The sequence below is a fragment of the Phytophthora infestans genome, genomic scaffold (genome assembly GCF_000142945.1).
Source record: "Phytophthora infestans T30-4 supercont1.106 genomic scaffold, whole genome shotgun sequence".
Taxonomy (NCBI): domain Eukaryota; phylum Oomycota; class Peronosporomycetes; order Peronosporales; family Peronosporaceae; genus Phytophthora; species Phytophthora infestans.
In genome coordinates this window covers 177,125-191,271 of record NW_003303653.1, presented here as the reverse complement: position 1 = coordinate 191,271, position 14,147 = coordinate 177,125, and the positions used below count along the sequence as shown (strand labels likewise).

The following is a 14,147-nucleotide window of genomic DNA, read 5'->3' as shown; positions in this document are numbered from 1 at the left end:
CTTAGAATGCAGCCTTTCGCAATAGTCCATGGTGAATAGAATAGAATTGGATGGGATTCATTCACCAGACAAACTGCGACGGATGTTTCAAATTTTTGGTCACTCACTAGGACTGACATACGCAGAGTAGCAAGCAAGTCGATGTATCTTATCCAATTTGATACACGACGAAGTCGGTGTACGCACCAACCTGTACAGGCCAATTGGCCGAGATAGCGTCCATTTGGTAGTTAAACGAGCTCATGGCGTTCGACGTGGGTGTCGTGGTTGCGTTTCGAGGTTGCGCACATTTCCAGTACGTGTTGTCAGGGTCACACAAGTAGGCACCTGTGTACACGTTCCACAGCGGATAACACGTGCCGTTGCTGTTGATGCCCCAGTGGTCCTCTCCCTCGTCGTCGATGAGACTCAAGTCACTATACGACAACTGTCCACTGAGCACGTGTTTTTGGTAATCCCGGCCTTCATCGATGCAGCGACGGTCTTATAGTCCTGCTTCGCTTTAGGGTCTTGCTTGCAGTAGTTGTTAGCAGCGTATCGCAACCCCTGGTACCAGGATTTGTGACCACGCTTGTTGTACACAGCGGTTGGCACACCGATGTAGTTCGCACCGGGCGTCGTACAGGTACCACCGTAGATACAGGAAGGCGGGTCTTGCGCGTAGTTGATTCCCATGACACGATATTCATCTGGCATGCCTGGACCAATCTGCAGCGACGAAGACACAAGAGACGCACTACCCTCCAGCACGTCAATTTCAGGAGCACCACGACCCTGGTTCGGGCTCAGCCCGTAGCCACTATTTTTTGCTAGCCAACTGCAACTTTTTCATAAAAGAGCTCTCAAGAGTTCCATATATTATGGCAAATTCTTATCGCCTGTGCACCTCTGTTGCCTACTCGGCCTTAACGCCCTTCTGGCACACGTAAATGTAGTGCACCGCGTTGGCATCGGCCTCTGACACCTGCACGGCGCTGACCGTGGGCTTGGGCACCGTGTGCACCGCCACTTTCCACTGCAACTCCTTGTTCTCGAGGTAGCTCAGTCGATTATCCGGCACACCATACGACACGATGAAGTAGACGCCGTTGGGCTTGAGCACGCGGTGGATTTCCTGGCACATTTTGGCCACATTGGCCGTCGAGCCTTCGCCACACAGAATTGAGTCCATCGTGCCCTTGTCCACCACCGCGTCGTACGTTTCGTCCGCAAAGTCCAGCGAGCACATGTTCATCTTCTGCCACTGCAACTGCTCCACGCGGTCCTCGTACTTGGACGTCATCTGCTTGACCACAATCTCCGAGACGTCGACATTCATGATCTTCTGGTATCCGTCGTTGACCATCTCTTCCGACAGCCGCGAGTTGCCGGCGCCTGCCATGAGGATACTGTCCGTCTTCTTCACATACTGGTTTAGCAGTTCTTTCAAACCGCCGTAGCGTTGGTACCAGTCGAATTGCTCCGAGTCCCTAAAAAGCGGCAAAAAGTGGAAGAAATGTGTCAACAGCGAGCCATATCTTTGGCACTGGGTGATGAGTGGCCACGAGAGAGCCACGTGGCCACAAAAATGACAAGAGAGGAAGACACGCACTTGGTGTAGCGCTCGTCCCAGTACGTGGCCTTGCCGTATTGCGCCATCTCGACGAATCTGTTGGTTGCCTTTGCCTCCTAGTCGTCGCGATGAATAGTGGGACAATACGTAACGATCCACGAGTCGTACTTATGCGGATGCAACAGTGTATACAAGTTGAGTGTATACGAGAAAGAGTGATGGTTGGTCACTTCAACTCGATCTAGAATTGGTCATTTGTGTTCTTATTTTGAATTACCCATAACGAAACTAAAAGGGTCAAACGAGTGTATTTTCTACAAGTTTATGTGGACGAAACTAAATTGCCGCATGAGTGGAGCAAGGCTGTTCTGACTGACAAATTTCCTGCAATCGAATGCGCACTACTATCGCTGGTAATTCTCCTAGATGGTTCTTTTTGGTCGTTGATATTGTTACTGCTAAGAAATGGCACATTTTCAAAACGACCTGCTGACGGTTGAATATCGTAATTCTAAAAAGACGGAAACTCTTTTTGTGCATTTTTTGACCTGGCGTGCGAAAGCAAGCGCGAAATATCAAGTAAAATAAACGAAACCTCGACGAGTTAATTGAAAAGAAGTTTCAATTTTGTGTGGCTGTACTAACGCGGCAGTTGCATCCATTGTTTAAACGACCCGCTCATGAGTCGTCGTCTTTGCATTGGAAGCGGTAGGTTACATTTGTTTATTTCGGACAATGAAGAAGTCGCTCGACGTGATAAGACATGGTGATGTCCGATATGCAAGGAATTAAATGCAAGACATCAAGTTTAAATCTAAGCAAGGACATCAAGAAACGGCCTTTCGTGAACTTTTTGCCATGACTTCTAGCATTACCTTGCGTCGACCACTTATCGTACGGTTGGCATTGTTGAACTGGCTACTAGCATTCTCGCTCTTACTGGTCGAGCACAACTGCCAAGTACTCGACATGGCCATCGGCAAAAGGCTTGTAAGACACAAATTCGGTATCTTACTGAGCGATCTTTGCCTAACTAGTGCTAAATTAAAAAAGTTTTTTTTTAGAAAAGAGCTTTCGCCTGATCTGTTATACGATTTTTTTCTCTGAGCCTCGAGAAAGCTGCAAATTCCTTCTTCACAGCCAAGTGCCCTGACAGGTCATACGCCATTTGGCTAGAGACTTTCTCAGACAGCACTTGCAGCGTCTTTCTCAGTCGAGAATGTCTGCGATTCTCATTGTACGTGCGCTACTTTTAGTGTGTATATCATTTTGTGACTCCTCAGATGAAGTCTGCTGAAAATCCACGCCGTCTGGGGCCAATTTTGACTGCGATATAACGTGTGCGAGTTCTCTCGGATTCGGATTAATATCAGCGAGAGCTGCAGCAAGTCCATCCGCTCCCTAATTCTTGAAAGGTAGCCCGTGTTTTTCTCAACCGAAAAGAAGATCTCGGATGGAACCATGAGCACTTTTCCAACAAGAGCATCAATAATTGGTGTGTCGGACAGGAGATGTGGAAACACGGACTGGATGGTATACAACGTAACACGAAGGACATACGTCGCTCTCGATACGACCAAACACGAGCTGCTACGCAGGCCCTCTCTGCTGGAATGTCAGCACCTCGAAGCACTCACTAAGTATGCATCAACGTTCTCTCACTTGATCGGCAACCGCCGATATCGCTAAGAGCCGTGCACGAAACCAGCGCGAAGCAGTAATTGATGTCTGGGCACTGCAGATTCTGCCAATCCCTGCTTGCTGTTGTGCGACGTGCGCATCGGACGTTCTCTGAGGACTTGTATCAATAGACGGATTGGAAGCTTTAAACGGCCATGGGAGCATGAACAACAACGCCGAGGTTGGTCTCCATGAACAGCAGCACCTTAATTCGAAAGAGTGACTCATAAGTGGGTGTGTATATTTCAGGCGTTTGCATTTCTGGACGTCGAGGTGTAAATCTTCGAATACACCTGACGTCGACAGCTCTGTAGTTTTCATTGACAACTTGTCGAAACCAACTTGGTTGCACGAAATCGAATGCTCGACGAGCTGGTCGTACACAGCAGGATTGGCCAGAGCAATCCAATGATACACTCCAACAGGTTCAACAGAGTCACCGTGAGCTGCGTAGTCCAAATACGACTTATCGACTGGATGGTGTCCACCCGAAGTTCGTTTCGCACGATATTCTGTAAAACGAATTTTGAACAAAAGATCGCTCGTTGGATGGTTGCCAATCTCGATGTTAGCGACTCAGAAAACGTGGGACGGGATCAACTCAACCTCATTTCGCTTTCTGCAGTCCACGACTCAAGCTTCGCTAAAGAAAGCATCAACGGTCTGGTTCCATTCCATTACCGGTTCACCGTACAACGCCCGTTTTCAAGCGCCTAAGAAATCTCCTATCGAGCTCGCCCAGCACTATGTTCCCATCCTCAAATGGCTGTCCAAATACGAAATCAGCCAAGACCTCAAATTCGACGTTGTGGCCGGTATCACTGTTGCATCCCGCAAGAAGTCTCGCTCTCCACCACCATGCACGTTCCTGCCCACCACGGACTTACACTGCTGCCACTTCTCATATCTCTTCTCCCGTCCTGTCATGGGCGGATTCATCTCAGCTGGAGGGCTTCTCATCATGCTCTCGCAGTTCCAGAACGTTCTCGGCGTCAAGTTCGACTCGCAGGACTACCCCGTACAGACGCTCTACCAGAACCTTGAAAAACATTGGCCATGCCAACAAGAATGCACTAGCAGTTGGCTTGGCTTCGATCGTCTACCTTCTTCCCGTCTCCTGTACTCTCTCACCTGTTCGATGACCCATCAGCCACAGACGCTGCCACAAGTGACGTCCTAGCACCTGAAACTGGCTCCGTTAACGCGCTACGACAGAGCCAAGAGACACGGGTTTACACTGACCGCTGAGAAATTCCTCAACATGAAGAGAGAAAAGCAGCAGCCAGCGCCGCAGAACCTCCTCGATCTAAAGCCGTACTGATCGCCAACTTCCTCGCTCGTACACTATGCGGCTTCGGACCTCTCGTCGTGTGTATCTTTGGAGGCATCGTCGGCTACATCCTCGGCCCCAAGGCTCTTAAACTCACTGGCACTGTACCTGGTGGATTCCCAGCGCCTGTTGTGCGTTGGTACGGCTTCAATGACGACCTCATCGACAGCGGGTGATTCGGAACCATCGTCCTCAATTCCCTCACTGTATCGCTCGTCGTCTTCCTCTCCAGTATCGCCATGGCCAAGCGTCTTGCCATCCAGCGTGGAGAAGATGTCAAAACTGAACAGGAACTCACAGGTATCGGTGTCGCCAGCCTCGTTTGCGGGTTCTTCCAGGATATGCCTCCTACTGGAGGGATGCCTGCAGAACGCACACACACAACGTGCCTCTCTCATCACCACACTCATCGTCATTGTCTCGCTCTACTACTTGCCTCGGGCCACACTCGCATCCATCATCGTCGTCCAAGCTACACGCTGGTCGAATTTAAAGAAGCTAAGTGGCTCTATCATGTCAAATGCGACGAGTTCTTCGTCTGGACTGCGTCGTTCGTCCTCACACTTGGATTGGGTGGCTCATCGCGTCGATCGTCTGCTCTGTACTGGCACTCATGATCAACACGCCAGTAGTGATTTTAGGAGAACTGGAGAACGGCGGTCTTGTTGACCGTGATGTGTTTCCAGATGCACAGGAAATGAACGGTATCGTCGTGGTGCTTGTCGAGAGCTCGCTGTACTTAGCCAACTGTGAACGTGTCGAACGGGAGATGGCTCACCTGGCCAAACAGAACGTTACAACTCGAGGCGTCGTACTGGATGCTTACCACATGAGCGACATGGACGCCACTAAGATCCAAGTCCTGTCGGACACGTAAGAAAAGTTGGCAGTGAGGGACATCCGCTTCTCGATCGCGAACGCTAAAGGCCACTTTGAAGGACCTCCTGTCTACGACAGATTTGCCCAACCGTCTACTAAGCGGAACCCCCAGTATGATGCCATCCGCCTACTCCGTGCGACGACCTTGGAATCGGAGGTCGAGCACGTTTAGAAAATACTCGTTTCATTACTTTACCTTCTGCTTCTTAGACACCTCACGTGGAAAACAACAGCTTCCTTGTAGAGTTTTGCTGGAGTATGGTGGCTTGTTATCCATGCTTGAGAGGCACTAACTTGCCTGTTTGTGGGTCCACACAGAACTTCTCGTCGTGCCTTTTCAGCCAATCCTCGTACTCTCGTGCTTCCGGGTGAAAGTGGCATACCTGCTCAAAGACTGCCGTCTGCATCGCTTCCTTCGTCTCAGCCACGTACTCATTCGAGTCGTCAATCTTGCCCACAAACTGGTCTTCTTTCTGCTCCGCTTCGTCGTAAAGGAACATCTCGTCATTTACAGTGTTGTCGCCCATAACAGACCTAAACGCCTCACGTAAGTAAGGATGCTGGAGAGCTTGAGCCGCAGTTAGACGCTGCGTGGGGTCGTACACAAGAAGCTTCTCCAGCAGATCGAGAGCCTGTTGATTCGCGTTTGGATAGAGCTCTTCGAACGGAATCTTCGAGCGTCGTCGCTGGCGATGGACCCACTTCTGTGCTGCCTCTTTGTGGATCTTGGAGATGTAAGCGATGTCGGGAGTACCCAGCACGTTGAAGATCTTGTTGAGCTGGTTGGTGGTGCTAGACCCGGGAAACAGCGGCTTGCGACCCAGAAGTTCGCCCAGAATGCACCCAGCAGACCACATATCGGAGGGTTTATCGTATCTGCACCCATCCAGAAGAATCTCGGGCGCTCGATACCACCGCGTCACCACGTACTCCGTAAGCTCCACAAACTTATCGTCCGACGCTTCTTTCATCCTTTTCGCCTTGGAATAATCCACATAGCGTGCTAGCCCGAGGTCACAGATCTTAACTTCACACGTGCTCGTAACCAGAATGTTGGAAGGTTTCAAATCGCGATGAAGAACATCCGCCGAGTGCAAATAGGCCAGTGCTCGTAGGATTTGACGCATAAAGTGCGCCACATGTTCGTCCGTCAGTGTCTGGGTGGAGTGAATGACTCGATGCAGATCCGTCTCCATAAGATCTGTGACCAAGTAGATATCTTCCAAGTACGAGAGACGCTCAGGCCGAGGGACATCGTAGAGCTGGATCAAATTCGGGTGACTCAGCTGGCGGAGGAGACACAATTCGCGCAGAATCCGCTTCGTATCGGGCAAGTCTTGGAACGCGTTGGTGACCTTCTTGATCGCTACAGTCGTGCCCGACTCGACGTCACTTGCAGCCACCACTTCGCCATACGTTCCAGCGCCCACCACCTTGATCAACTGGTACTTCTTCGACACGTCAAACTTGGTTGTTTTCCCCGAGAACGAGTGGTTATCACGAGATAATCGTGCAAGTTCCCGACTTTCTTCACTGCTCGGTGGTATATTTGGTGTGCTCATCGCTCGTCGATTGGACGAATCCGTTCTGCTTCGAACCTGACGCGACACGAAGCGTCCTCCTTTGTCCGACGGGAAATTGAACTCTCCAACCGAAGCCTTTTTATCGGATCGCAGGAATTCACGGAGATTGTAGCAGGATGAGCTCTGAAGTAGCGTTTCGTCCGCAGATGCTCGTCTTGATTCCACTAACCTCCCGTCGCTAGCCATACGTCGTAGTCCTTGCGACTGAGGGAAATTCTCTGCTGAAGTAACAGTAGGCGCGAAGATGATGCCAACTTGAATACGACCTCGAAACACCGTCGGAGGGGCCCACGACTCCTTGCAATCGTTGTACTGGTCACACAGATTGTGCCAACGAGGCAGAGCGCCGTTCGCCTTGGCGTCAGCAGAGCCATTCACAAGCGACAAATGAGGCGTGACGTTGATCTTGCACACTCCCAATAGATCGTCTGGAAGCATAAAGCGACTCTGGAACACTTCGACCTTCAGATAGTACGTGAAACCTCGCGCGCATCCGGGAAATTCGAGTCGAAGGTTACTGGACCAGTCTGGATTCAGTGTACCGACTTTATGATGATCGTCTGGAGCCACCACGGGCATACACTTGCAGATATTCGTGACGCATCCGCTTGGATCTCCAAATGTTGCAACAGCGCGCTCTCCGGAAATCCCCGCAGCACGTCGAAGTCCTCGGAAGAACCGCGTTCCTTTCGAAGGCCGACGATGCTCTTTGTGGGAGCCTTTTTGGGTCGCAGTCGACAGCTCGTCAGACGTGTTTTCACCTTCTTTCAGGTCCAATCCGCGTAAAGTCTGCTCCATGTGGGTTCCTTCCTCGAGAATACAACGCGCGTACACTGGAAACCCTTTCTTAGCAGACCCAGACGCTGTCGAGTGTTGAGTATTATTCCCCTTAGCTGCATGCTCGGTGCCAGGCTCACACAAATGCAGTTGCTGAGCTCGTAAAATCTGCACGTAGAACGTTCCTGGGGGGATCGAGTGCGAGATAGCAGACGCTTCACCAGGTAACACAAGTCGGATATTCTCTCCACGTGGAGCATCGTCGAATGCGACTGAGAGAGCGACTGCGTCTCCGTTTAAATGCCAGCGAACCAGTCGGTCCTTGTGATCCAGCCACAATTCGTGGACGAACAGCTGCGTCACTCGGCGGTTGTCGGTGCTAAGCAAGTTGTACGTTTCTTTCCCCGTGACGACCAAACGCTTCTTCCACTGCGCTGACGGGGTCGATGCGCTTCCTGGAGTTCCTTTAGCTTCGGTCGATTTAGGAGACAGAACATATGCGTCTGCTGTCAGTGGAGACGGCGAGAGCGCGTCGTGGTGAGTGCCAGTTTCGTCCACACAGTCAGCATCACCGCGTACCAGCTCGATCACCTCAGTGAGCGAGAAATTATCCACTGTGACGGTATCCAGTAACGTAGAAATGAACAACAAGACGCCGTCATAGCGACGATATTGGCCCCAGAACGGCACGATCGGCGGGAAATTGGACGTCACGACGATGTCTGGATGCATACTGCGGAACAGCAATGGAAAGTCCCCTATTTCTTGCCGTAGCAAAGCACCAAGCAGTCGATAAAATTTGTGAGCCTCCAATGGCTGAGACGCGAACGCGACGTACGGACGAGTCACTTCTGGAGCTTTAGAAATAGCAATCTGGTACACCCACACACGAGCACAACATATTAGTCCCTTAGTGTACCCAAAAGATAAACACAGTTCTCCAAATCTTACACTGATCGCGCGCTTCCACTGTTCCTTCTCGAACGTAGTCCTTGAGCTCAAGTGATTCACGTGATTCCCCTCTGCGATGACGCGAAACCCATTTGGCTTTCCCATGTCTTCGTCCTCAATCGACTGGAGTTGAATGCGACCGATAAGCTTCGAGTTGGAGATAAAATCTTCGCGCGTCTCATAGAACGCCAGTGTGTCTTCCTCCAGCACGCAATACGTCGCCTTCCAGCTCATCAGCACGTCGCTTTTCTTGCTCAGATAGCCTTCAAAGGAAATATCTCGATCTGTACGATAGCGAATCGTATGAGAGCGTCCGCGTTCGATTGGTCTTGACACTGTTACTGGTACAGAAGCTGTAGGTCTCGGAGGAGTCTCGACAGAAGCCGAGGACGAAGCTGGAGGCGTCCGAACAGGCGGTGAAGGGGCCATGGAGGACGAATCGGAGTCAGTGGTGCCTTCATGATCGCTCTCTTCAAGGAACAACTTGCTCGTGTCTCCACTTCTCGGGTGAGGTCTCTTTGGGGCCTTTCCGGGCTGAATCCGTTGCTGTAGAACACTCAGAAACGTCGTCATTCTGGTGCGGTGGACGGGGTCTGTGTTCTTAACCGTGATGGCGATCTGCTCCGAGTCGTGCAGCTGCTCCATCCTCACTAGCAACACCGTCTTGAGTCCATAATGGTCGGCCACACTGGCATACGCGAGCACCACAAAGTTGTCGTGCTCTGATTTCTGAGGGAACACGACGAGATCGTTCCCCAGCGCTCTCAGGAATTGCTGTTGGAAGCTCGTACCATCGGCAACTTCTGCCTCTGTGTCGTGTGTCCGGGGCGTTCTGTCGCCTTTAGAAGCAGCTTTACGCGTGTACTTGGTGAAGGTGCAGCTGGAACTCACTTGCTGCGTGGCGTTTATCCATAGCTGATCGAACAGCGCGAGCGCCATCCAGGGATGCTCAATACGCTCGATCTCTACAGCCACGTCTTCCTCCTCGTCCAGCGTCAAGTTGCTCTCGCGACGCCGCATCATGGTGTTGCGCACAGCTGTACCAAAATAAGGGTACAGTTACTTGGTCACAATCTCCTGGGCGCTACCAAGCACGGGAAGAAGTACAAACGGCGGCAGTGTAGTTGGAGACGGATGTGGGGAGCAAGACGATGGAGGAAATTACGGTGCTGCAGGCTCCAGGAGGGCGACGAAGAGCGTGCCAAGTGGACCAGTTCGCCGTCGGTGTAAAGGGGCGGCTGGTGAATAAGAAATTGTAGCCGACCGCGATTGGTCAATAAAAGGGGATGTCTGCAAATGGCTACATTCTAACGGTTTCTTGTCGCTTCAACTTGCCGCGTTCCGGATGAAGCACGAGGTGAGCGCATCACTTCTCTGTGCTACTCATACGCCCTTGTCATTAATACCTAATTATTCCGCGTCAGTGTGCGTCTTGTGTAGCTTTTCAGCAAGAATTGGAGCAGCTACAAAACTTGAGTGACCGGAGAGCGCGACAAGATCATGACCAATGCGCTGCAATGTTTCAGAGGATGCAAGAGCTGGTGAAGCTGAACGAGTCGTTAGTAAGAGATTTCAGCCGTCCACGCAGTCACAACGATGATGGAAGCGCGTTGAATTGCAGCAGCAGTATCGCGGGCAACAATGCCGAGACGGAGGGAGCAGGTGAAAGTGCCCAAATGCAGATACATCGCTTGCAAATGATTATTGTTCAGCAAGCAGCGGAGCTGAGAACACTCCAACGAAAACAACGAGATGCTACGGCCGACGGACGAGTGTGGCGCTCAGTAGCAAGTACCGGCAAACATTGCGAAGGTGGGGAGAAGGACCCACTTGTGCTTCTAATTGACAGCGATGAGGAAGACACTGGTTTTGTCAAGGGTGAGCAGGTACACGAGATACAGAACCGACACGCCAACCAACTGCGCAAACTACCGCTGACCTTGCTGCGTGCCCAACTAAAGGGCAAGGATCTTCAGCTACAGCGACTTCAGCAGAAAATTGCAAAGCTGGAATCGCGGTTCGAGAAGCTCATCGACCGGAAACGCTCGATGGAGCAGAATCTCCAGCGAACTGCCCGAACGCAGCAAGCACATTTAAAGAAATACTTGGCCTGTATCCGACAACAAACCGCGGAGAAGACGGCGCTGGAGCGGCAACTGCGTCAGCTCAAGCAGTACGTTGACGTGCTGGAGAAGAAAGTGGTGAGCTCTTCTCGCCATTGCTGACGCAACAAGCCAAAAGATCGGAGATCGATCCATGTGGCTTCACTTCAACGCCACATGCAAGTTGCGTCGACAGCCACCAACCCGTCTGAGTCAGATTTTGACTGATGATCAGTTGGTTGCTTCAAGGATGTTTATCAATGACATTACGGACGGCTTTAAGTTGCCGAGCAGATTTGCAGTCATCATATCGGTAATGCTGTCTCCAGTCAACGCAACGAAGTGCTGTGCAAGGATAATTCATTTATGAGAGTAACAACAGTAAACTCAACTTAGGCATGGATTTCAAGACGCTTGAGTACGTCCTCCATCGTGTCGTCCTTGTTGATGTTGCTGGCGTTCTCGCAGATTTTGACGTAGGCGTTAAATAGCGCGCTGCCAACCTTCTCGTCCACTTTGTGAGCCAGCGAGTAGTTAAACGAGTTGACGGTCGAGAGCCAAATAGTTGACGACGTAGCCACGAAGGGGATGGCGCAGTAGGCGAACATGTCTTCCACCTCAAGTACGCCGTTAGAGGCCAGAATGTGCTTCTTCTTGTAGATGTAGCGCCCGAGGTTGGAGATGGTCGCGTCTCCCGTGCACGAGCTGGGGATCTTAAAATCACCGAGCAGATCACCGAGCTTCGGTTTGATGAGCTTGCGGTCCATTAGAAAGCACGGCATGGCCATCTCCAGGAGTTTATCGCCCTGCGCAGCCATCTGCTGCTTCGAAGTGCGAGCCAAGTCCCAGAACTTTTCTGTCTTCATGTTAACACCCTCGGTAGCGAGCCACTGGAGTGGAGTATTGGTCACATACAGACCCACCTGTCGCTCCTCAGCGGGCTTCGGTACCCGTTGGCGCATGTTGTAGCAGATATCGGCCACAAACCGAAACGGGCCGTCGTTTTCATCTACACTGTTGAGCTTGTGGTCGACCTTGCTGGCGTGGTAAAAGGCCAGCACCAGCATCGGGATCAGAGCCCCACCAAGGGTGACGCCCTCTTCCTTGCATTTACGAAGCGTGTCGCGCATGTTGGTCGGGTTACCAGCCTGGCTGAGCAGCGTGGTACTGTTCTGTTCGAAGGGGATACCAAAGTCCTTTTGGTCCCCACGCGGGGTCAGGACGGGCTTGAAAACTTTCATGAAATTAAGGAAAGCCGAGCCACCAACGAACGCCAACATGGTCTTGGCTAGAGGTTTCAGCCACCATGGCCCCCCAGTGAACCACATGTCGTAGAGCGACGGTCGCAACGGGAACTCGTTCACCGGTTTAACTGCTTCGATGGACAGCAACGCGACGTCCTCAAGCGTGTCATTGACGAAGATCTGACCGGAGTCGCCGTCCGACATGATGTGGTCCGAGAAGACGAAGAAGCGCGCCTTGTTCTCCGATCTGTTGACCCATACCGTGAGGTAAAACATGAACTGGGTAAATCGGTCGAAGGGGATGTGGGTCTCCGTCTGGACGAACTGGCTCCAGTTCTTCCACGCAGCAACGTCCTCGTTCGAGTCTGAAATCTCACGTACACGCAGCAGTTCCTTGGCCGCGACGTCGTCCACCGTGATAGGCGGCTGTACTTCGGCCGTGAACTCCTCGTCCTTGACGACCAACGCACGGAGACGTGGGTGGCGATTGAAGGTACGCATGACGGCGGTGGGTAGAAATCTAAGCATTTGGTCCATATCGCCACTGATGGCTATGGCATGGCAACACTTGACCGACACATCGGGCTCGGCGATGCCGAAGCGTTCAATCGCACGGAGCGGGAAGCGGCGCTTATCACCGACAACGCTTGCGTTCGAGATGCAGCTCATGTCTTCGGTTGGTCCGGGACGTGTGGAGTGCCGGGCAAATTCGGTTGTGGAAGATCAGTGGAGCGAGCTGCGGACGAGCAGGCTTTGCCGTATCGACACCCAGATGGGCGGGATCGGAGAGCTCGACGATCCTCATGCAGCAATACAGGCGTGAACTTCCCGTGGTGGTGCAAGAGAGATTGGCTCAAGTACAAGGCTCAGATACGTGGAGGTCCGTGGCGTCGACGCCCCGCCGGCTTGTCTGCTGTGCAATGCTGGCTCGTCATGCTGGTTGCGCTGATTTGACTCGAGTCATTCGAGCTTTATGTTACATGTACAGAATGACAAAGTTTACATGTACTGTACATGTATTACATGTAGCCTACATGATGTAGGTACGCCTAGTTGGAGTCCAACTGGGATAGGCGCTGTAAACGAGCTGAGGTGATCAGATCCGCAGCCATCACCTAGGAGCTGACAAGGATGAATAGTATCTTTTGGGTTCGAGTGCAATGGTGGCGATCATGAAATTAAGACACCTCCTCATGCAGCAACTACATGAACGCCTTGCTCGACTGTATGATCGAATACTTGAAGTACAGTACTGTATATGTATATAAATTGCGGACGTCCCGTTGCAACATGCATCGGTCTGATTGGAAGGTGTTGTCGATTTGTGTAGCCAAGTGTCACAAGTACCTTACAGAGACGCGCCACTGCAATCGTTTAACCTGAGCACCTGATCCGGACGCGCAACACGCAAGGTCTTCTTCAGAGAATGCAGTTGCCGCTGCTGCTGATGCAGGCGTCCTAGAGCTTTCCTCGAGAAAACTTAGAGCCCACTTTATCCAGGCACCGCATCGTTCAAATCATTCTATATCGACGATTCCCGTGCGTGATCACAACACCGAAAATGAAATTGAGGCTGAAGCAGAGTGAGTACAACAACGCTCCGCCAAAACTTCAGACTGAACCATGCACGCGAGACGATGCGACCGGTCGATGCTATCAATACGTTGTAGGAGATTAAGGATAGTTTGTCTACCGCGCGATCCGGCTATACTGAATTTCAGGACTGAAAGTCCCATGATGTCTCGTTGTAGTATTTCCCGGGTAAAATATCCAATCGACACTCGACAAAGCGGGAGCACCCCCGCTGGAACTTATAACCAAGTTTGTTATACTGTAGAAGGTAAAATGTAGAGTGAGTCTCGAGTCCATTAGTAACCAGTTCGAGCTCTCTATCAGCTACTTTCTAAGGCGCCCCTCAGAAAGTTCGCTGGGAAAACTATTAGAAAGATGACATGTAGTTGGCCTGGTTCCTTATATAAATCTCGGGCTCAAAAACCGGGACAGCAGACCCATTACCTGAAGCCTCCGTAGAACTATTCTGGGAAACCA

General features: G+C 51.5%; 5 protein-coding genes across 5 annotated transcripts; 1 reads left to right on the top strand and 4 right to left on the bottom strand.

Annotated features, from left to right (window-relative positions):
* Positions 1-240: 240 nt before the first annotated feature.
* Positions 241-675, bottom strand: PITG_20106 (uncharacterized protein; the record flags this gene model as incomplete). The annotated part of the gene is made up of 2 exons (XM_002896069.1): positions 241-387; positions 481-675. The coding sequence occupies 2 exons, from the start codon at positions 673-675 to the stop codon at positions 241-243; spliced, it is 342 nt and encodes a 113-aa protein (XP_002896115.1).
* Positions 676-824: 149 nt separating this feature from the next.
* Positions 825-1,675, bottom strand: PITG_20105 (putative methyltransferase, putative; the record flags this gene model as incomplete). Its single annotated transcript, XM_002896068.1, has 2 exons — positions 825-1,469; positions 1,592-1,675. The coding sequence occupies 2 exons, from the start codon at positions 1,636-1,638 to the stop codon at positions 896-898; spliced, it is 621 nt and encodes a 206-aa protein (XP_002896114.1).
* Positions 1,676-4,157: 2,482 nt separating this feature from the next.
* On the top strand, positions 4,158-5,613 carry PITG_20104 (uncharacterized protein; the record flags this gene model as incomplete). The annotated part of the gene is made up of 7 exons (XM_002896067.1): positions 4,158-4,250; positions 4,300-4,344; positions 4,502-4,701; positions 4,795-4,973; positions 5,058-5,135; positions 5,192-5,421; positions 5,542-5,613. The coding sequence occupies 7 exons, from the start codon at positions 4,158-4,160 to the stop codon at positions 5,611-5,613; spliced, it is 897 nt and encodes a 298-aa protein (XP_002896113.1).
* A 97-nt stretch (positions 5,614-5,710) lies between these two features.
* On the bottom strand, positions 5,711-9,775 carry PITG_20103 (mitogen-activated protein kinase, putative; the record flags this gene model as incomplete). The annotated part of the gene is made up of 3 exons (XM_002896066.1): positions 5,711-8,674; positions 8,753-9,536; positions 9,618-9,775. 3 exons carry the CDS (start codon positions 9,773-9,775, stop codon positions 5,711-5,713), a joined length of 3,906 nt encoding a protein of 1,301 aa, XP_002896112.1.
* Positions 9,776-11,246: 1,471 nt separating this feature from the next.
* PITG_20102 (uncharacterized protein) lies at positions 11,247-12,802 on the bottom strand (the record flags this gene model as incomplete). Its single annotated transcript, XM_002896065.1, has 1 exon — positions 11,247-12,802. One exon carries the CDS (start codon positions 12,765-12,767, stop codon positions 11,247-11,249), a length of 1,521 nt encoding a protein of 506 aa, XP_002896111.1.
* Between the last annotated feature and the right edge of the window lie 1,345 nt (positions 12,803-14,147).